Raw genomic sequence first — 22,296 nt, 5'->3', positions numbered from 1 at the left:
CTGAATATTTCTTCCACCACTGTTACTTTGTGTGAATAAGTCTCAAGCCAAAAAGCTTGGGAACCACTGGTTTGTAATATCTGGATTGGGTTGTTCCGGCTGACGACACTAGATGGTGCTGTTGTTGTGTGTCATTGTGCTGAGAAGGTGGAGGTGCTGCACCTCCTTCATTGTCTGAGTAAAGGCACCAGGAGTGGATCCGCCGCTCGGGTCAAAGTAATCCCTTCTCTCCCAGGCTCACACACTCAGTCGTCCGCCATGGCGACCGCAGAAAGGCTCCTCTCCGGCGCGAGCAGCATCTAAAACTCAACTGGGCTTCTTTTTAGTCTCTACCGCTGGACGTGGATGTAACATCTCCTTTCAGCTGGGGAATACATACGTGTGGATACGCGTGCATTTCGAGAGAAGGGGTAAGGATCGCGAAGACCTCTGCCTGTGTGCTCTTAAGGGAAGTGATTCAACTTGTTTGAGGAGATTAGGGTTAAGTCCTGGGAGTATCTTTGCCGTGTTGTTTGGTGATCCTGTGGATTTCGGGGGGGAGGGAAATAACTATCACTGTGAAAATCTTCATCTGCAGTCAGTAAACTGTCCTATTTGCCCTCCAGTGTGGTCTGCATTGCACAGATATACCATAGCTGCATGCATGCGTGCAGACAGACATCGCTGTCGCTGATTTTTGGTACGAAAAAGCTTCATGCCTCTGTGTGACATTTACATAATCAAATGTCGCGAGGAGGTGTGCATATCCTGTCTGTCACTTAGTTTCCTGAGGCTGTCCAGGTGAGTCCATGCGGTGCATTAATGTCACATCTACTGTCCTGGCAGATAATATCGTGAGGATTACACCAGCCTGCTCTATTAACCTACATTACATGAATGGTGCGAATAAACTAACATTACCAGGCTGTGTGAGGTTGGTCTACATGCAGGGAAAGACGCCACTGAGTCCTGGATTTCACCATTTTCTGCGCTACCCTCTCAAATATCATTCAGGCTGTTTTGGAGAGGCTTAAATGGCAGCCAAGCTCTGGTTACAACACACATATCCTATTGGCAGTCCATCTTTTCACTCAGTGAACACATGTCATGTTCCCAATAATATGGTGGGAACTTATTGTGATTCATGTAATGCCAGCCACACCCAGGTATCGGTGTCTGTTGCAGAACACAGGGAATTGAGCTCTTTCTCTATTTTGGAGCTTTCCTCAGGTAGACAGCTGGCTGGATCAACCCCGGCCTCTGGCTGTTCAGCTGTCAGTAAAGGATTCCAGCTGTGCAATGTTGGAGGCAGTGAGGGGCCCTGTGTGCCCCTGCACACAGAGGAGCCACTGTTACAACCCAGGAGACTCTGTAAGCCAGTAGTCACAGCTCCATGTTACACACTTGTGGGGAATTTCAAGCAAACAAGTTCAAAGCCTGAGAAACACTCAGGGGTCTGTAAATGTCCTTCTGGCTCTGTATACGGGGCAGCTATGCTTTATGTCACACTGTGGCCCTTGGAACAAGGTGCCAGCTGCAGAACTGGTGACTGTTTTGTGTGTTTGTTTGGATCTGAGTTACCTATTCAGAGGAACACACAGACCTAGACTCATGACTGGTTGATAAATGATCCCTGGTGCAGGGGAGGATAACTGTTGGCTGAAATAATCACTGTCTACTCTTTCACTGTCCTCTGTTTCACTGCTGCTTTGTTTGAAGAGTGTCTGGTTACGCAGCATGCATGTGCAGGTCATATCAGACATGAATTTACAGACTCAGCATGAGACACTTGCCAGTAATCAAGGCAAAGGTCACTGGCTGATGAGGGTGTTAGGATCAATGTCATAAATGACTGTGCTAGAACTGGAAAAATATGCTTGTTTCCTTCTACGCCCCCGGAGCATTTGGTCTGGCTTCCAACAGCCCGAGGGAGGGTAGGTCTGCTGTTTAGCTGGAGAACTCCAACACCTCACACCCACTGTTGTGTGATGACTGTGTACATGATATAGGTGCAAATTATGACATCATGTGCTCTAAACACTCTCTAGCCCTTATGGTTGGTGTTTAATAGCTTTTTATCAAACATGAATCTGCTTGTTTAATCCAAATCCGTGAATCTCTTATTTTGGTCTAGCTTCAAGTTTTAATAAGTAACCAGAAAGTTATGAATGAGTTTATGGGAAAGACTTGAACCTCAGACACCATGACAATTAAAGGTGTAAAACACTGATAAATAACAAATCTAATGTTTAGTGTAATGAGTAATTGCTCTTTAAAAAAGCAAGAGCAGATAAGGACTTGATTGATTGGTTAGCCTTGGAACTTAACACATCTGGATATTTTGAAACCAGCCATCAGAGCACAGCCCTAGTCCGTAATGCTGACATGATCAGTCAGTTAATTGATTAGTTGATCAACAGACCCTGTGACCTCTTACTGTATTCGCCAAATCCACTCCAACTACAGTCTGCAGTGTTTGACGTGTAACTTTGTATGTGCCTTCCAAAACATCAGGCAGACCATCATCAGACCGAATTTAGTGTATCAACTGTCCTTGACCTATTTTCTCCATGCGCTCTGCTGGATTATATTATCCACTCCTTTGAAATGCCTTATTCAGCTTTCAGCTTAAACTTGGCAGCAGTCATTTACCTCTGCGGCAGCTGAACAACTGCTCACTGGCCTCAGTACTGTGATGAACCACTTGGTGAGGTCTCAGGATGACATCAGCCTGCTGGAATGTGCAGTGAAGAGAGAATGAAGCGGGACAGCGGGGCCTTGGGGGATCTGGCTGTGGATACGTGGGGGGTGGATAGTGGCCTGCTCATGTGTCAATCCAGAATGAATGAACTGCCACGTTGTCCAGACACAATCCTCCACCTTGGATAGACTCAGTCACGTTGCACATTATTACAGATTCTGCGCCTCAAGTTTGATTTGAATATCAGATGGTACCCTACATTGCTAGATGTGGCAGGCAGTGGTCCTCAACCTTTTTTGTCAGACTTACCCCCACAGTCCTGTCAGACTCACCACAAGGATTGACACTGGCATTTATTTCAACGTTATCTATTACTTTAAGCAAACTGTTTCAATGTCATGGGCCCTAATGCCTTGCTTTTCCAACTTCCCAAATCAATTGTCATTGTATTGACTCTTTGATTTTATACTCTGCCCCTGTGATTCGTTTGTCAAATCAAATTAGGGCTGCTTGATTTGTGCCTTGAAATCAAGAACATTCTTTTTTTCTTTTTACTGTAATTGGTTCTCCCACAGGCAACAATTATCAGCCATTAGCAGTGAGTGCAAATACTGCATTTGCAAATGCTCTGTTAGTGTGACACAGAAGGTTGTGCAGCCTATACCTCTGGGCCCTGATGCATTCATTACATTTCACCTGCTGCACAACTGAAGCTTTATAAGAGGATGGTTCATAACACTCAGATGCTTCTCAAATGCATTATTTTGTGTTCATACAGCATGTATGCAGGTGCAAGTGAATGACTGCATGTGTTTGTCTCCCTGACTTTCCTCTCTTGGCTTCTGTGCAGGCTGGGCAGTGAGCATTGCAGTGCATCATGGCAGAGCCAGACCCAGAGCCAATGGCCCCTGGAGCAGTGCAGCGTCTTGGAGCCCCGGAGACCCTTGGCATCAGTACGTTGGACCCCGGGCACAGACCCCCTGCCATGCCCCCTGGACGACATGTCACCATCAGGGTCCGTATGTTGGACGACACAGAGGAGCTCTTTGACATCTCGGTGAGTTGTTAAAGCCTTCTTGCCCAGGCGGGATTCTTGATACTAGCGTCAGGTTGGGGCTCATCATTATTGTGCAGTAGCCAAGAAGCATTTCCGTTTTCATCATAGCAGCAGTAGTCTGGTAACAGGTTGGCATGGCAACTGAATGATATTAAGCTGTTGAATGCATGGATGGAACTGCATGGATCTTTTCAGCAATGTCAGGTTTCTTCCAGTTTATTGCAGTAATATTTATTCACAGCTTCCTATTCTCGCAAGCTGTCTAAAACCTGTTCTACTGCTGTCGTGTATTACAAGAAATTTTTTTCTTTCACACCTGACAACCCTTCAGGATATTCTTTGGAAACCATGGACACCATGGGGTTTCACAGTTCTTTCCCGCATTGCTCTGTTGATGACGTGTGGCAATCCCCATGCTTTCTCAGATAATGTAGTGAAAGCAGGCAGGTACACAAAAGAGACAACAATACAGTTCTTATGTTTTTGAAAGAGAAGAGCTTCCATTTGAATTCCTTTCAGGATTTATAGGATTAACTATCTCTTTCACAATTATCTATATTTAGACATTCTAGTCTAAGCCATTTGCAGACTATGTAAAAGTTGAGCTAAAATTAGTTAAGATGGGACTTTACTAATGAAATGGAAAGACAAAACTGACAGTGAGTTATTCCTCTAATATTGCATATTCCTCTGTGGCATAGAGCCACTGAGCCACAAGGTTCAAGATAAAAGAAAGATATTTAGCTTCATTATTGTGAACATGGGCACTGTACTTTATTTTGAGTCAAGCCCATATACAGCGTCCTGCTGCTGTAAGTACTCACTAGTTCACAAATGTGTATAAATAGCCCCCAGCTGATACACCATCTCTTTCTGTGGGAGTAATGTTTGCTAAAAATTTTGTCATTTTCATTAGGAACCTATGTGCTTGGGTTGACTGCCACAGAGATGGCAGGTCCAAGTCTTCTAGAGACATCGGCTAATGCATTGTTGGTTTGTGGGGCTTGTTGATAGAAAGCAAAATATAGAATAACGCCAGCATTATCCTTTCAGGCAATGAATAGATGGGGAGATATACGGCAAAGTTTCCCCGGAATTCTTTTGAATTTGTGGTGTTTTGGAAAGGTGTCCTTAGACCTTGATTTAATGGCAGAAACACAGGGTGGAGTAAGTGAAAAGACTGTTATTTGTCTTAGAATAGAAGAACTACCCACATTCTGTGACCACAGTCCGTCTTGCCTGAAAGAGAAGAACGAGATAAGTAGATAGAGGAAAGTGGAATGTGGAGATGGAGGGAAACAGATATAACAGCAGCCACAGAGGACCTGTTTAATGTTTATGGGATTTGGCACCAAACTGCTGAGCTTTACTGACAGTGAGTTTGCAGTGCAGGGTGGATGTGTCCTTCTGACCAATGCAGTATGGGTAAATGTTGCTCCTAAAGCAGGTGGCAGAGCTCTCTGTACATGACTACTAATCTTTCTAGTGGTTATCATGTGTTTTACTTAATACTTAACACTCCCCTCTGATTGCCCTCATATTTTTAGTGTACTTTGTAGGTAAGGCATTAAAGCGTTGTTTGTTTTTGTTTTATGAGACAAGATTCTAGGGACTGTTCAGTTCACTCAGTACACTGTTTTTCAGACGTCAACCATATGTGCTCCATTTGCTTTTGGCTTAAGCTGTGTCTCATGTCTGTGTACACTATGTACTTACTTGCATAGTAGTAATTATGACAGGATAGCATTGTCTCAAATGGAACACTGGTGTTGTGCACTTACCTGAAATGACGATCACAACATTTGACTGCGTCTTCAAACTATTTTAAATAGGCCGGTGGTCCCTCCCCTTCCGCTACTTAGCCAAGATCAATCACCCAACTTTTTGATTGTTATGAGTACACCTTGCGCGTACTCATTGCACAGCATTTTGCCATAATTGTCATTGTCTCAGTGTCAGTATGCACTCAAAAGAGTAAGTGGAAGTATGGAAGAATACAGATTAAGACACAGCGTTTCTCTTTTCTCAGGTTAGAACAATCAGTTTGCTAAAACTGGCCTTTCAACATTGAATATCATCCAGCCAGCCTACATGTGATTGCAGTGGTTAAGACTGCTGCTCCTTCCAAATAATGAACCCCCACGGATTCTTTTTGATATGATACATGTCAGATTTGTGTATATGGCAGCTTTGGTCTAGTCTGTCTTCCCAGCCTGTATGCGTCTTGTTTCCACTTGCTGTCAGGTTTCATATAGTTTGATACACACAGAGATTAAAAAGCACTGCATTAAGATTACAGCCACCTAAGTTGGCCTTCTTGTGGGCATAGCAGGACCATGATAGTGTAGTTAAGCTGTGGTGATGGTGAGCTAGAAACCGGTTTTGTCAGTGGAGCTGAGCAAAAATAAGCTTTAAAATGCTGCTCCGGAGAGGGTAACCAAAGGCTCCCCCAAACAGAAAGCTTTATTCATGCTCAATTTAACACACATTATATCATCTATTTCAAGTCAGCACTTGAGATAAAAGTCTCAGTGGGCTTGGTATTGTTTTTCCCTAGATGTGTCCAAGGAGTGCATTTTCCTCATCTTTTCAAAGAACAAAAAAGCAAAACGGGAAACATGCTCAAGTTTTCACATTTAGTTCAGTGTCACAATTGTTTTCTTTGCTGGGTGCTTAAAGCTTCTTAAGACAGAAGGGGTAAATTATTCCCCAGACATATCAAGTTGATGAAGGTAAGTCCCCTTTGAGGGCATGGATGCCTCACAAGAATTTAACTTTAGCAATAAGGCCTTTTCATTTAAATTAGTTATATCCCCAAAATCTCAGCTTTTTTGGTCTGGCTGAGATGGAGGATACATAAGACATTTGTCAACTTTGCTCAGATCCTGCGGATATTTATCGCTCCTCTAAAGCAGTGAAGGGAGATAACTGCATGGTCTTACGAAACACATTTGTCAAGCAATTATCTAGTACTTTATTTTGCAACAGGAACATACAGTATTGTTCGAGAAGTGGCAGTTCATCCCAGATGATTTTATAGTCAAAGTGGCTCATGGCGTGTCTCTCTTTAAGAGAACATAAAACGTCTATCCTCGCTCTGTAACCGACACTGTAGGCTTAAATTCCTGTTCCTCTGTTTCAGACGGGTAAGTTTCCACCTCAGCGGACAGAATATCAGATGGTTGAGAAACAAAAAGGGGCCATGGAGCCATCTCGTGGGTCACTTACCATGCTGTGCCCTACTTAGCCTTCTGGCTGTGAACACACTTGTGTTGATGCTGATGATGTTTGGCTGCACAAACCTGGACAACAGTAGACAGGCATTGATTAAAAAGCACACTTACGCCAAAATAATGGTCTGGCTGCACCTTTTTTGTTATTTATTTTTCTATTCAATTTGTCTATTCAAAGTGAAATGGGCAGCATGCTTCTGTTCATTTTGCTTGTACAGAGTTCAGCAGAATAGGGAATCCAGACTGTAGGCCTCAGTCTGTCTTGCAGTCCTCAGGCTAACATAAATTGACAGTCTGTGCTGATGTTTTGACACTCATGTTTGCTGGCTGGTAGACGATCTGCAGATGATATAGCACGGATTTAGGGGTTAGGAGATGGGGGATGGGATTTGTAGGCAGAGCGGAGGGAATAGTCATGCTCATTCCTGTGAATAAAGGAAACAATCAGGCTCCATTAGCCAAACCTTACAGCTAAAATACTAACAAACACGGAATGTTCCACTTCCCATTTAATACTGACTTTAGCAACACAGGTGCTCACCATTACAAATTCAGACAGAACTCTCTCTCTCTCTCTCTCTCTCTCTCTCTCTCTCTCTCTCTCTCTCTCTCTCTCTCTCTCTCTCTCTCTCACTCTCACACACACACACACACACACACACACACACACACACACACACACACACACACACACACACACACACACACACACAGCTACTTCGGTTCTTCCTCTCTAACTATAATGAGCCACTGTGGAGCAGTCTGTCCTTTCTAGCCATCACTTTGTCCAATACAGTCATGGTATAGCCCTTTTTAAAAGGCTACTGTGCAGAAAAAATCTTCAGTTCATTAATTACAGACCCCTTCATCCCTTGGCATTTTCATTTGCTTTCCATATGAGATTTTTTTAATATATTGCTTTGCTAATTACAGATTTAAGTCTACAACAAATTAATACACAGGCACAAGTAAAACACATTTTTAGCCACGCTCAGCTGGTACACTATGTTGTTAGGGCCATTTTAGGTAAAAAATAAAATAAAATAAATGTTACCGAGTCGGAATGGAGATAATAATCAGAAAAAAACTTGGATATTCTCTGAGGTTAAAGTTGTACATGTATGAGATTTTTTTTCTTATTATTTTAATACCAGTTGGTGTTAGTAGCTTATATGTGACTTATTTTAATTATATTAACATCTGCATACGCTGCTTTTTATAGAGTACAGAGCATTTAATAACACAAGCACATCAGAAACATTTTTTTTTTCTTGTAAATTTACGACTTTAATCTTGTAAAGAGTTTTTTCTTGGAATTTTAACCCCTCCCGAGCTCCTTAATTTTATTTATTTATTTATTTTCTACAATAGCCCTAATATGCCGTCGTAGGTCCACCACTACAGTCCAGGCTGAAAATATCTGAACACCTGTTTAGATGAACAGTTATGGTTTCCTAAGGATGAATCCAAATTACTTGTGTGATTTCGATTGTGTTGTCGTCAAGACCACCCAAACCAAGAACATGTCCTGACCAAGACCAGAGTGTATCAAGACTGAGACAAGACCAAGACTTGGAAGGGTAGAATTGCAGTCAATTCCGAGATGAGACTGAAACTTTTAAAAAGACTGACCTTGAGTGTTACAACTAGATCTCGACTTTTTATCTGTCACAACCAGCAGGTCAAGATTTTCACATATTTAGTAAAATATAACTAAAATAAACTAATAAATATAGCCGCAAGCACCAATGATTGGGATCCAAGCAGGATGATTGAACCCTGTATCTTCAGACGAGGTGACTTACTGACTGAGGTACTGGTGAGAGCTTGTTTCTCTGCACCTCCTCACAAGTTGAGGCAGTGACATCACACGTGCCAGACAGATATTTTGTCAATTATTTTGGTGGCGTTTGATCCAACACTGAGCAAAAAAAGAAAATGTTGGCACACTGTACAAGTTACAGCAAGATATTGAACATCACTGCAGACTCACCGGTTGACTGATCTGAAAACTCTTCGAAACACTTACAACAACTACAATCTAGAGCAGCGGTTCCCAAACTTTTTAGGCAACGCACCCCCTTCTACATCTTGACCGGGTTGCTGCACCCCCAAACCACCTCTCTCTCTAGGTTTGCAAAAAAAATAAAAAAAATCCCCCTCTCACTCCCTTGAGGGGTGGTATGTGTCATCATCCTCAAGCTCGGGTCCTCTACCAGAGGCCTGGGAGTTTGAGGGTTATGCGTAGAATTTTAGCTGGTCCTAGGACTGCAGTCTTCTGGACAGAGACCTCTGATGTTTTACTTGGAATCTGCTGTAGCCACTCTCCCAGTTTGGGGGTCTCAGCTCCCAGTGCTCCGATTACCACTGTCACCACTGTTGCTCTTACTTTCCGCATCTTTTCTAGCTCCTCTTTCAGCCCTTGGTATTTCCCAAGCTTCTAGTGTTCCTACTTCTTAATGTTGCTGTCACTTGGGATTGCCACATCTATCACTGCAGCCTTCTGCTGTTTGTCGATCAACACGATGTCTGGTTGGTTAGTCATCATTTCTCAACTACCTTAGGAGGTGTCTTCCATTTGGACCTTGGGACTTCCAGCCCATACACATGGCAGATGTTCCTGTACACTATGCCAGCTACCTGGTTATGGCGTTCCATGTATGCACTTCCTGCCTGCATCTTACACTCTGCTGTTGTGTGCTGTACTGTCTCAGGGGCATCCTTGCACAGTCTGCACCTGGGGTCCTGCCTGATGTGGTAGACCCCAGCCTCTATTGATCTTGTACTGAGTGCCTGTTCTTGTGCTGCCATGATTCTGTGCTGTCCTTTAGTCCAGCCTTTTCCAGCCACTGGAAGGATTTCTTGATATCAGCCACTTCTTCTTTTTGTCTGTGGTACATGTAGTGCAGCAGCTTGTCTCTCCATGAAGGTTCTTCATCTTCCTTGTCCTCACCCTCGGGTTTCTGCTGCCTGAGGTACTCACTAGGCCCTTCATCTTTGGGGGCCATCTTCCTGATGTAGTCCTGGATCTTTGTCGTTTCATCCTGGACAGTGGTCTTGACACTCACTAGCCCTCGGCCTCCCTCGCTATGCATGGTGTACAGTCTCTGGGTGCTGGATTTGGGGTGAAACCCTCCATGCATTGTGAGGAGTTTTGTTGTCTTGATGTCAGTAGCCTCTATCTCCTCCTTTGGCCAGTTTATTATACCAGCGGGGTATCTGATGACTGGCAGGGCGTATGTGTTGATGGCTTTACTGTACTTGTACTTTAAACTTTTCTCAGACTGGAATGGTTAAACTTTGCAATCAATCCACATTTCAACTGTATGCCGAACTGTGCGGAGGGAGGTTGGGGGGGTATTTTCATGACAAAACGTTTCAAAACATCCCCCCTCTGTTTTTTCATAAATCGCACCCTGTGTAGCCTCACAAACAGATAACTTGGACTAAAAGAGGATCCATAGGAGGACTTGTTAGTACGCGTGGGGGGCTCACCCTGAGAGAGAGAGAGAGAGACGAGAGAGAGAGAGAGAGGGGGAAAGAGGTGTGTGAGTAGCCATTTCCTGTGAGCTAACTATTAATAATAACATTTTTAGTTTTAAATTAAACTTACAAAGGAAAGTTTTCAATTCAAGTTTTTATTTCATGAAAAATTCCACAAAAAAATAATTGCTGTAGTTATTACACTAGTATACCACCATTACATTTTTCCTGTTGCGCATCCCCTTGAGGCAGCTCACGCACCCCCAGGCACTTTGGGAATCGCTGATCTAGAGAATGTCTGTGTCCATTTTGGCAGCATTTGAACAAAGACTTGTGGAAATAAGAGTGACAGTTCTTGTTTTACATCCACAGCAAAGATTAGCACCAGAACATAGACTGAAACGTTCTCAGTATTTTTTTCTGAACACAGCATCTACTTGGTGGGTAGCATCAGAGCGGTATGTGGGGGGGTGTTGATACACTCAGCATCAGCATTTGATCAGCGAGTTCAGATTACAAATCTGTGGATAAAGATTAACATGGTTCTGGACACCCCTCCTAACTGTGTGTGTACTTGGGTGCTGTCCTCTAGTAATCCATCATTATAACATATAACACTCTGATCTGGCTACAGATACTAAAAAACACAGAAGCCAACATGATTCTATAGGAACTTAAATACATATACATTATAAAGTCCTTTTCCAATTCTGGCACGACGCATGTCTGAGGTTGACCCACTCACAATCATATTATCTACAGCGATCATGTGACAGGCTGCAATTCATCTCTTGTTGAGGACTTGACCACTCTGTCCATGATCTCAATGCATCATTCCCATGGCTGGATCCATGGTTTATCACTACCATTTCTAACATTTGTCACAACAGAGCAGATACAGAGGCGTGCTGTGAGTGAAATTTGAGATGAAATCACCATCTGCTACTGACTAGATTCTCTAGATTCCTATGTCTGTTATTAGCAACGTTCAACCTATTTTGGGTCACATAAAAGGCATGTGATGCTTGAGGAGCCTTTTTTTATTTTTTATTTTCCTCATTCCCACAACGAATGCATGTTCACAGCCAGAAACGGCACAGAGAATCCAGGGTAGCAGAGACCACCCAGGCTAAAGGGGGCTATGTCACAAATGGACAGGCCTGCAAGCTTTAGAGCAAGCCTCTCAAACCAAGTCCACAGGGCTTAACATCATCCCACTGCTCATTACTCTATCCTCCATATGCTGTCAGCCATTCATTGTGATGGGAAGCAATTACAGCTCCAATTTGCCTTGTTGTCAGCTGAATCGCAATAAGGTCCTGACTTAGAAACACTATGAAGTGTTTCTTTCAGCTCTGTCTTCATTAGCTTAAGTATGGCTGTTCATTGAATGACTGGCCAACAGTGTAGAGGAAGAGCTGGGATGTTTCTGCTCTGCTGCCACCTGTGGATGTGGATTCATGTCCATGTGCACAGAGAGATGCATAAATAGCTACATTTTCAGCATAGATCTGAATACCAGTTACTTAATTAATTGGATTAGCTAATGCTCTACATACTGATCAGAGTACTTATTCAATTTGACATTAGTATACAATGTGTACTGCAGGTGAGTATGAAGTGTCAGTTTTAGTGTAAGTTTATTATGGTAGACAAAAAGGATCTAACACTGATGCAAACAGAGCTGAATCGTCAAAACATTAATCGCCTACTATTTTGTAATTCTGTAATTCCATCTTGTCATTTCAGGACTCCAGACTAACTTTTTACAGTGGTGGCACTGATGCGCCTAACTTTTTCGATAAGATGCACCAGCACATCATTTAGGTGCACCCAGGAATGCATTTTAAGTGCACCTTTTTTTGACAGTTTCCATGCACATTGTCTGTGTCTCCATCAATTGTGAATGATATGCAGGCTACGTCGAATCACAGACAGGTAGCGATCACCCCAATGAACTGAGCACAGGCACAGTCGTTGCTGTAGGTGGGGGTTTACATTTTTGCCTGTTGTTTTTCATAACAATGTTCTGGGATTTGCAAGTTAGGTCTTCTTTGGCTATATTATAAACTGTGCTAAATTTTATTATCATTCCTAGCTCCTTATTGCTTCAGTTTGCCACTGCCTGGCACTGAAACGTTGCGTGGAGGGCTTCTCCGACAGCAAAAGCACTGTCTAGGCATGGGCCTTTCAGGCATGGGGGCAGGTGGCATGGAGACCACACTATTTTTCTTGATGAAAAAATAATCAATAGTTTTCTTCATTTTGATTTATGTTTTAAGGTTTGAGATGTCGCTCACAATTTCTTTTGTTTGGACAAGGAATGTGGGAGGAGTACAGGGCATGGTCCCACACATGCACATCAAGATATAGGATAAATTTCGCTATATGCTGACAAAATCTACAGATATTATATTGTCTACCCACCCAAAAATATTTTTACACTTAGAAAATGTCTAAATGTACTTGACAGATGATTGGTTGCACGTGTTTTCTTTGTCTTGTGATGGTCGTTTGGTTTTGGACTGTTAGTCAAACATAAAAGCTGTTTTGACGGCATAACCTTGGACTTCAGGAAATTATGCTGGGCATTTTTCACCATTTTCTAATATTTTATTGACCAAACAATAAATTGATCTCATGTTGGTACGGTAAATATGATGCTACAGCCAGTAGCCGGTTAGCTTAGTATAAAGACTTTAAACAGGGGGAAACAGATAGCCTGGCTCTGTCCAAATGTAACAAAATGTGCCTCTAAAGCCTCTTGATTGTTTAATCTCTACAAAACACTTTACAAGGGGTTAACTATTTCTAAACTATTCGTACAATTTTATTTTATTACATTTTTTTAAGATTAAAGAAAGTATTCATCTTGAAAGTAGAAGTCTTGTAGTAATCTGAACACATGCTTATCTGCATAGACACTAACCGGCAGCATTACAGTCAATCAGTCAAACTGTAGCTATACAATTTAAGCTCACATGTACAGCATGTGAATCTTTCTCAGGAATTCTGTATTCTGCAACATTGCCTCTGCACCGTGAGACAGGTCAGCGTAATTGAGATTCAAGCCACATATTATTCGTGCACATAGCAGACCACCAAAAGTTCTCAGTGTCTCATGTTTCATGTTTTATAAAAAACAACATGTCAACTGTAAAGGAAGGCAGAGCTAAGAGGGAGGAAGACAGTCTAGTCTCGAAGCAGTGTGCTAAATCCTGTTAAAATTGGAGCAGTGGTGGGGACACGGTCTGCTTCCCCCAGCCTCATGGCGCTTTAGGGGGTAGAACTGACGGAGGTGGGGTTTGAATAATTTGGGCACAGCGGATGATTTGGCACCAATATTGCCTGATGAGCTGTCATTGGCTGAGTATGAATACAAATGGAATTTGATTGACTGTTAGAACATTCGGTAGAATGGGGCAGTGGCTATGCAGCCAAAAGCAACCAATCCAACTCTCTCCAACCTTTTACACCATGTCAGTGAGTTTTCTAAACCCATTACTGTCACACCCGATTCTCTAATACGAGTCATGCACGAGTAACGGTAAGATCTATTTAGATTAACTGTGCTGTGTCTGTAGGATTCAGCTCAAGGTTTGTACTTTGAGACTCTGTGTGGAGAATTCATTTTTAAAAGGAGCCCCACCCCCCCTTAGAGTAAGCTTGCCTTTCCAGAGAGTTGTGAATGAAAGGAAGGACAGTGTACAGATAAATACCTCCTATCTGATTTTATCTCCCATGTTACCCAAGAAAGTGTTTGCAGCCTGACTGGGGAGACAATCGGAGGAGGCTGGGAATTAGGAGTATCTGGGCATCTGATGTTTGTCACTGCTGTCTGTTCTTCTAACATGTTACATTTGTTCGACTTTGGGCAACTTAAAATGGAAACATTTCTTGTCACTGTTCTAAAGACTGCTGTCCCAGTAGTATTGCTTCAGCCCACTTTAATCTGTTATTATTCTCTCTTCTGTCTGTTATTCTCAGTGGCCTCCTGCCACGGAAGGGAATTGTCGTTTATCATCACCCTCTGCACCCTCTGGAAAGCCCCTTGTTGGCTTGGCCGCCGTGACCTTTGAGCTGCACGATGTCCTCCCTCTGAGGTGGTGGTTTGGATGATGCTCTCTCTGTGAACATACATGGCTATAAATTTCAACACTACACAAGTTCATCATTTGAAAGGCCACATGGAATCACGCTGCTCAGTGCGTGGGTTACCATGGCTACACATAGAGGTGGATAAGGAGCGTCTGAACTGGCTGCCGTGCTGCAGAGTTCTGTCTTCCACTGATATGTGCAGGGGAGGGGAGGGAGGGGAGGTGGTCTTCATGCAGAGCATTAATGTGAGTGTAGTGCACTAGAATGGGGATACGCTGCTGCACACCAATTATGACTAACATATTCAGGAGACGCAGCCTACCTTGCTGTGTGCTGTGGATACGTGTGTGAGTTGCTTTTTTTGTATTCAAATCCCTTGAACTAAAATATGACAGACAATAAGTTTGGGGGGGGGGGTTTATTAGCTCATCTTGGTTTCACTGCTGATTGACCCAGTTTCCCTGAAAGATGGCATTGTGTTTGGGGTGGCAAGGATTTTTGGGGGAGGGGGTCATATGCTTTGTGTCCCGATAAAAATATAAATGGAAGATTTATGTGCTACTGTACAGCCAGATGCTGTGGTTTTGAAGGCTCACAAATGCAGATGAGAGCCTTTTCCAGATTTTCCACCGGGGAATGATACACAGTGAAGCTGGAAAACATTTAAAGTGTTCAGTAATGTGACCATGGCATCCCTGTGCTTTGCATCACTCTTGCACTGCCAGAAAATACTCTAATACTTTCCTCACATGAACTCTGAACCCTTGGTCGCCTTTCTCTGATGGCATGAAATTGAAATCCCGCAGTGGGATGAGGCCAGGGGTTGGTGGTTGTTTTCCCACATACAGCTATCTTTCTCCCTCACATCCTGAAATGTAATTGGGTCGTGGAGGATGAGACACAGGAGAGGAGCAACAGTGGGAATTGTCTGGTGGCTAGCTAAGAATACTGACATGCTAGAAGATGCTTGAAGGAGGATTGCAAATCGGTGTGATGCTGATTTTTAGTGTCTTTATTATGACAATAGCCAGTAACCTTCTAGCCATGATAGGCTGATTGCACAGGATTTGCCCCAGTTTCCCACCGACTTGACTCAGGTACATGTTGCAGAGTGCGAGAAAAGAAGTTAGCAATCTTGCACAAAAATACTGTAGATAGCCAAAAGCAATGCATAAATCTTTGAAACATCCAGCTTCTGCCACTTGAAGTTTAAGCAGGATGAGTGCAAACTTGACTGAACCTAATGATTAGTATGTACTTCTATTAGAATTAGAATTAGGGGTGTAACGGTACACAGTTCAGTATGTACCTCAGTTTTGGAGTCACGGTTCAGTTATTTTTGGTACAGTAAGGGGAAAAAATGCAAACATTGCTGCTGGTTTATTACGAACCAAATTAGTTTACAATTTTTTCAACAAACTTTCAAATTAAACATAATAAATAAATTATATAAAATAAAAAATAATAATAAATATACTACTATACTAATAAAATACTGCTGCAAACTACTACCAAGTCCTCCACTAAATAAAATATTCTCAATACCACATATAGCTAATAAAATATAATAAACTATATAATAATATGGATTACAATGTAGCATTCTTCTTGTTTTATTCCGTCTATGAGCAGTATCAATCCCAGCTTGAAGGCTTGCTCAGATAAAAAAAACTTTTCTAAAGTCTGTTTAAATGCCAAAAGTCGTTTTCACTGTGCTCTTTTTTGTTTTTTGCCCGTGTTGCAGTGACGTTCTCCTTCGTAGGATAGCATTAGTGAGTTAGCAAGTTTGACGTGTTGCCAGAAACCTACCCTATCATTACTGTGAAATGTCGGCCCACTGCTTTCGTCTTATCAGCTTGTCCGTTGTTGTATGTCACCGAAGTGTTCCCAAACAGAACACCTTAAGGGTGGGTTTTCAAGCTCTAAAGCGCGCTGCTTCTGTAGCGCCGTAGGCGGAGATTTGGTCCGCCACTTAATATGTCCGTGTGGAAACTCGGAATTTACGTATGTTCCACACAAAACGAGCCTAATATTTAACGTTAAAGATTGCATTCCGTGCACGTGCACCGTTCCGAAAGTCCTGCACCGAAACAGTCTGGTATGAATACATGTACCGTTACACCCCTAATTAGAATATTTTACTGTTTATAGTAAAACAAGACATATCCTTACATGTGTTGTTCAATTATATTAAGACCTTTATTTGTCCCTGGGGGGCAATTAGTTTTGCCATAGTAGCAATAGAATTAGGCACTGTTCATTGATCCGTCATTGATTTTCTGCTCTATATTTTTATTCTGGGATTCCACTAGAGTAGTTTGCATGATTTGGAGTAAAAGAACCCACACATTTATCTTGTGCAGGCCCTCATTTCATCTGTTGTCTGAAACAAGCCATTGTAGCTCCTGTTACTTTAAGGCCCATCTCCCTAATAGCCCCCTTCCTTCTGATTGGCCATCTTCCCAGAAGCCTGCTGAGGGGCTTGTGAGCCACTGTAACCTAAGTTATGTTTATAAACCCAGTGCTTTGAGCCTGCATTGCCTCATCCTCTTGCTGTTGTGTGGCATATGACAGCTTTAATCTATCTTGGAAAATATCTGGTTGATGAATTTCCTATTTATCAGACCGCAGATGAGACAATAATTAGGTTGAAAAACGGTAGTTGCCGCCTGAGCTGAGTGTTTCTGGGGGCCAATGTAGGTACCAGACATCCTTGGCCTGGCAGATCCACCCCACTGATTAAAACACTGTACAAAAACACACAACTTTATTCCATGTTTTGGTGAAGCTAGATTATGTTTTATTGAGTTTCTAGATGGCAAACAGAGTTTGTTGCTAAAACTATGAACGCGCATTGCCATGGTAACCAGTCCTATTCTGCTGAATTATAGCAGAATGCACAGCGTCTGCTGTCCGCGAGCACGTTAGCCTGAATAGTAGGGAATGTTTTTGCAGTGCTGTAGAAGGTGTGACAACAAGCCTGACAATATTTAAATATGTACTGAAGTAAAATACTTTTCTAAGCCTAAATCTAAGACACAGAGTCAAGTTTATATATCGGTCGGATTATCGAGAGGAACTTCAGTAGTTACAATTAGTGAACAAACATCATCAAACAAACGACATGTAAGCACACAAACGCAGCATCCAAAACACAACAGAGTAAAAAACTAGCGAGTTATTTGAAATAGTTTTTACAAAAATACAGTGACTGATAAGAGTTAGGCTAGTGAGTGTGAATAGGAAATATTTAAAATGTCATCAAGTACGCTGTGATGAATTTAACTCCTTTGAAGTTCTCACTCTTAAACTTGGAGGGCTGCAACCTATCATATTTGTTATAATTTATCGCCCCCCAAAACCGCCTGGAGGATTTTTATCAGAACTTCCTGAATTTTTATCCACTCTGGTTTTAAATTATGACAGAATTGTTCTTTGTGGCGATTTTAATATTCATGTTGATGACCCAATCAACATTAACCAATGTTAATGCAACTGACTTTTTAAATATGGCCTCTTCATTTAACTTCAAACAACATGTCAAAGGGCAAACCCATAACCGTGGTCATACACTGGACTTGGTTTTTACCCTGGGTGTCAGCATTTCCTCTGTGGAATTAGTGGACATGACCATATATGACCACAGATGTATTGTTTTTAGCTGCGATTAGCCTGTTACTCATGCCGCCTCACTAAGCTCCGTGTGTTCTCGCATCTTTAATGAACAAAGCGTTTCAAAGTTTTATGCATTCTTTCAGAGCAAAAGCAAACACCTGTCTGATTCCAACACCAACAATCTGGTCCATCACTTCAATCATATCTGCTTGTCGTCACTAAATATTACTGCTCCTCTAAAGGTTAGGCCTACGTCTAAAGCTAGTAAGCAACCCTGGATAAATGACAGCATTCGCAGACTAAAAAGGGAATGCAGGAAAGCAGAGCGCAGATGGAAAAAAATCCAGTCTCCAAGTCCATTACCTCAGTCTAAAGGATTTATTAAATAACTACAATAACATGGTTAAGGATGCGAGAACACACTATTTTTCTGAACTCATTACTACACATAAACACAATCCCAGGTTTCTGTTTAAGACTGTGGATCAGCTGGTAAACCCAACCCCTCCTTGTGCCTCAGCTGGAAGTAATGATGAGTGTGAATTGTTTTTATCTTATTTTACCAATAAGGTGGTGTCAATCAGCGCCTCTATAACCCCCGCGGCCTCTTACTCAGAGGTTCCTCACCAGCAACAAGAGAGTTTTAACCAGTTTTATCCCATCAACTTGTCTGAGCTTTTAAAAACAGTATCACAAATGAGAGTGTCCTCCAGCCCACTTGATGTAATACCTACAAAGTTTTTACTGAAAGTAATGGATTCTGTTGGGCCCCATTTGATCTCTGTTTTCAACAGCTCCCTGTCTACTGGTTGTGTCCCTGATTATTTTAAAACTGCTTGCGTGAACCCACTTTTAAAGAAACCTTGTTTAGATCCCTCCCTCCCACATAATTTTAGACCAATTTCAAAACTGCCGTTTATTGCAAAGATTCTAGAAAGAATTGTGTCCAAACAGCTGCTCACTGTACTGGAAAATAACAAAATATTTGAAAAGTTTCAATCTGGTTTCAGGAAGTACCACAGCACTGAGACTGCCCTGCTTAAAGTCACCAATGACCTTTTAATGTCTTCTGATGAAGGCATGTGCTCAGTCCTGGTACTCCTGGATCTTAGCGCTGCTTTTGACACCATTGATCACAACATCATGTTAGACAGACTGAGGCACTGGGTGGGGATCTCTGGTACGGCCTTAGAATGGTTTTCATCCTACCTGTCAAATAGGAAGTTTTGCGTGTCTGTAAACAACTATGTCTCTTCGTTCTGTCCAGTTAAATATGGTGTGCCTCAGGGGTCGGTCTTAGGACCCATTTTGTTTTCCTTGTATCTACTTCCCCTTGGACATATTATCCATAAACATGGCATTTCTTTTCATATTTATGCTGATGACACACAAATGTACTTGCCCGTCAGATCCACAGACCCTGGAATGCTGAGTTCACTTAACAACTGCCTTTGTGAAGTTAAAAGCTGAACTCAGAGAAAACAGAAATCCTGGTCATTGGGTCCCAGCAGATGGCAAAACAAATACTGCCATCTGCTGGTTCCCTAGTAAATCACATTAAGCCTGTGGCAAAGAACCTTGGTGTTTGGTTTGATAGTAATTTAAATTTCGATCAGCACTACACAAAGCTTGTTCAATCATGTTTTTATCAACTTAGAAATATAGCAAAAATTTGATCTATGTTAACTTTTAAGGTGTGTGTGTGTGTGTGTGTGTGTGTGTGTGTATGTATATATATATATATATATACACACACACATATATATATATATATATATATATATATATATGTCCCCTTTAACAGCAGCCTGAAATTAGCATAACTAAACTGTGTGACTTCCTACATATTTCCTGTGAGAGATGCTGAAACTGACAGAAAACTGTTTTTAGAGCGCGTGGGGGATTTCTACTGCAGGAATGGGACTAATTGACTATTGTTTGTATTGTAAATACTTCCATCATGTGTCACCTCTCCATGAAGCACAAGCAAACAGACCTGTTGTAAACACACCTTCATTAGTACAATGCACAGAGAATCTCATTTGCCTTGCATCATTTGTGCTGTTTCCTGAAAGGACAGACAGAAATGCACAGAGCTATGAACACTGTCACTAATGCTGTCAGGTTACATCTGACATTACATTACGTTGTGCTGCTTTCTATATTGTGCACAGGTGCTTTGGGAAAAGTAATGCCTTTTTAATAAGTCTTGTTCCTATAACAACCAAGATGGATGTCTCTTTGTGGGAGATCCTTATGTTTGCTTGGTAGCAGTAAAATCGACTCTGTCGGCCTGCGCAACCGTTTGTCTGTGTCAGTTCACAAAGAAAGGAAAAGGCAAATGCAAACATAACCTGTGATCTCTTTTGTTGGGTTTTGTGACAGACACATGAAGGTGGATCCTCTGACTTTTCATGCACATACATTATTCACTTGAACGTTGCCCTTTGATGACAGCATTCTGATCCTTTCATTAAGCTCTTGAACCGTGGTGCTGTATGCCACTGACTTAATAGCAGCAGGGTAGGTGTATATCACAGTACATGATGGGTGTGGCAGCTGTGCTGCTCTTAGCTAGCCTTCACTCTCCCTGTGATGTCCTCCTGGTCTCAAATAAAGGGCAGAGCCCTCGTGGGAACTGGTTTGTCTCAGCTGTGCAGCAGCTTCACAGCAACACTGCCCCTCTTCAATGAATTATGAATTTCTCATTGAGATTCAGAGGGCTAATTACAGTAACATGTCAGACCCGACTAGCAGTGTGATATGAGGTTATTCTTATCCTGTGGTGCTTTATTTTATCCCAGGTGCTCTAGTTTCACCTTTCCTGCTCTCATCTCCTGAAATGTTCTTACCAATTAGAAAGTTGTGCTGCTGCACCACATATGCTGCCCTTCTTTTCTCATGTTGTTTTCTGCCATGCTTCATTGGTAATTAAAACAGAAACTGCAGCATTTCACCCTGGCTCTGTTTTCGGTCAGTGCCGTAGCTCTGCCTGCAGTGAAGTCACTCCCATGATGCATTTGCTAGACATGTTGCGTTTCAGAATTCCTTTCAGCTGTACCTGAGCAGCTGAGTCTGCCTCCCACTGATGCCTGGCAGTAATTGAATTTGGGGTCTCTTGGGTAGATAAAGGAGATGTGTGGGAGGGAGAGTGAGGATGAATGAAGCAAAAGAGGGACGTGTGTGCGCGCGCGCGCCTACAGTGTGCAAGTTAATTCACAAACCAGTAGTCCCAGCTGCACATATGCCTGCCGGAAAGGTATTGACCTGACAACTCTTGCCCCTCTACCCCTCATTATTAAAGTGGGAACTGTTGCATAAGCTACCATGGAGAATAGCAAACCAAAGATTTCATCTGTCAGGATCAGCAACATAGCCAAACTCACAAAACTGAGTTATGTTTTGTGTTTCCTACTCTCTTTAGCTGTGTTTGGGCTCTGTTGAGCTTTAGTCTAGGCATCCCAACTGTTTAGCTTTTCTCTGGTTGTCTCTATTGATAAGTGATGGCGGAAGTTCAGCACTAAAAGATATCAAAGGATTTGTCCCAGGGGATGTCCGCTTTCACACAACTGATGTGAGTTGGTCTGTTGTGGGCATTTCAGGTCTCTGGAGTCTCTCCACAACAGCAAATGACTGCTTCATAGTATCTGCCATTTCAAGGGCTTGCAGAATAGCGAGCTCTAACAGGCTGTTGTCAAAGTCACAATTAATCCTTCCTGTTTTGTGTCCCTGTGAGCCACAGAAGTTTACTAAGAGGGTCAACCATGTTAAGTGCTGACACATCTTCAGTTCAATTCACATACTGCAGCATACCTTATAATTAAAGATGATTATATTTCATTTTAATGCACAATATGATAGTGGCATTGTGCTATACTTATTTGTGTACACAGTAGAGGAATTAGGGATTGTCGACTGATCTTGTTTTTCTGCTGTGGACATGGGTCTTGTGGTTTTAATGTGGCTTACTTGCTTTATTTCTTTTCTATCCCTTGCATAGTAATGTTGTCTGGGAGCTCATTCACACAAGCTCAGCTGACTTCCTTTAAACCGAGAGGCAGCATGGAAGCATTTAGCTTAATACAGATATATTTGGTTAGTGAAATAACACTTGAATGACTGTGATGTAA

The 22,296-nt window shown here is 42.2% G+C and overlaps 1 protein-coding gene across 1 annotated transcript in view; it reads left to right on the top strand.

Annotated features, from left to right (window-relative positions):
* The first annotated feature begins 169 nt into the window (after positions 1–169).
* Positions 170–22,296, top strand: part of LOC119904136 (FERM, ARHGEF and pleckstrin domain-containing protein 1-like) — a 59,015-nt gene continuing 36,888 nt past the window's right edge. The window contains 2 exon segments of the mRNA XM_038720578.1: positions 170–410; positions 3,531–3,737. Of these exon segments, the coding sequence (XP_038576506.1) occupies positions 3,558–3,737 (180 nt within the window). The 5' untranslated portion in view covers positions 170–410; positions 3,531–3,557.

The sequence above is a fragment of the Micropterus salmoides genome, unplaced genomic scaffold (assembly GCF_014851395.1).
Source record: "Micropterus salmoides isolate LMB-PRFRI ecotype aquatic unplaced genomic scaffold, ASM1485139v1 Ms_hic_scaffold_15, whole genome shotgun sequence".
Taxonomy (NCBI): domain Eukaryota; kingdom Metazoa; phylum Chordata; class Actinopteri; order Centrarchiformes; family Centrarchidae; genus Micropterus; species Micropterus salmoides.
Note: the sequence above shows the minus strand (reverse complement) of the source record. Positions and strands in the feature narration are given on the sequence as shown.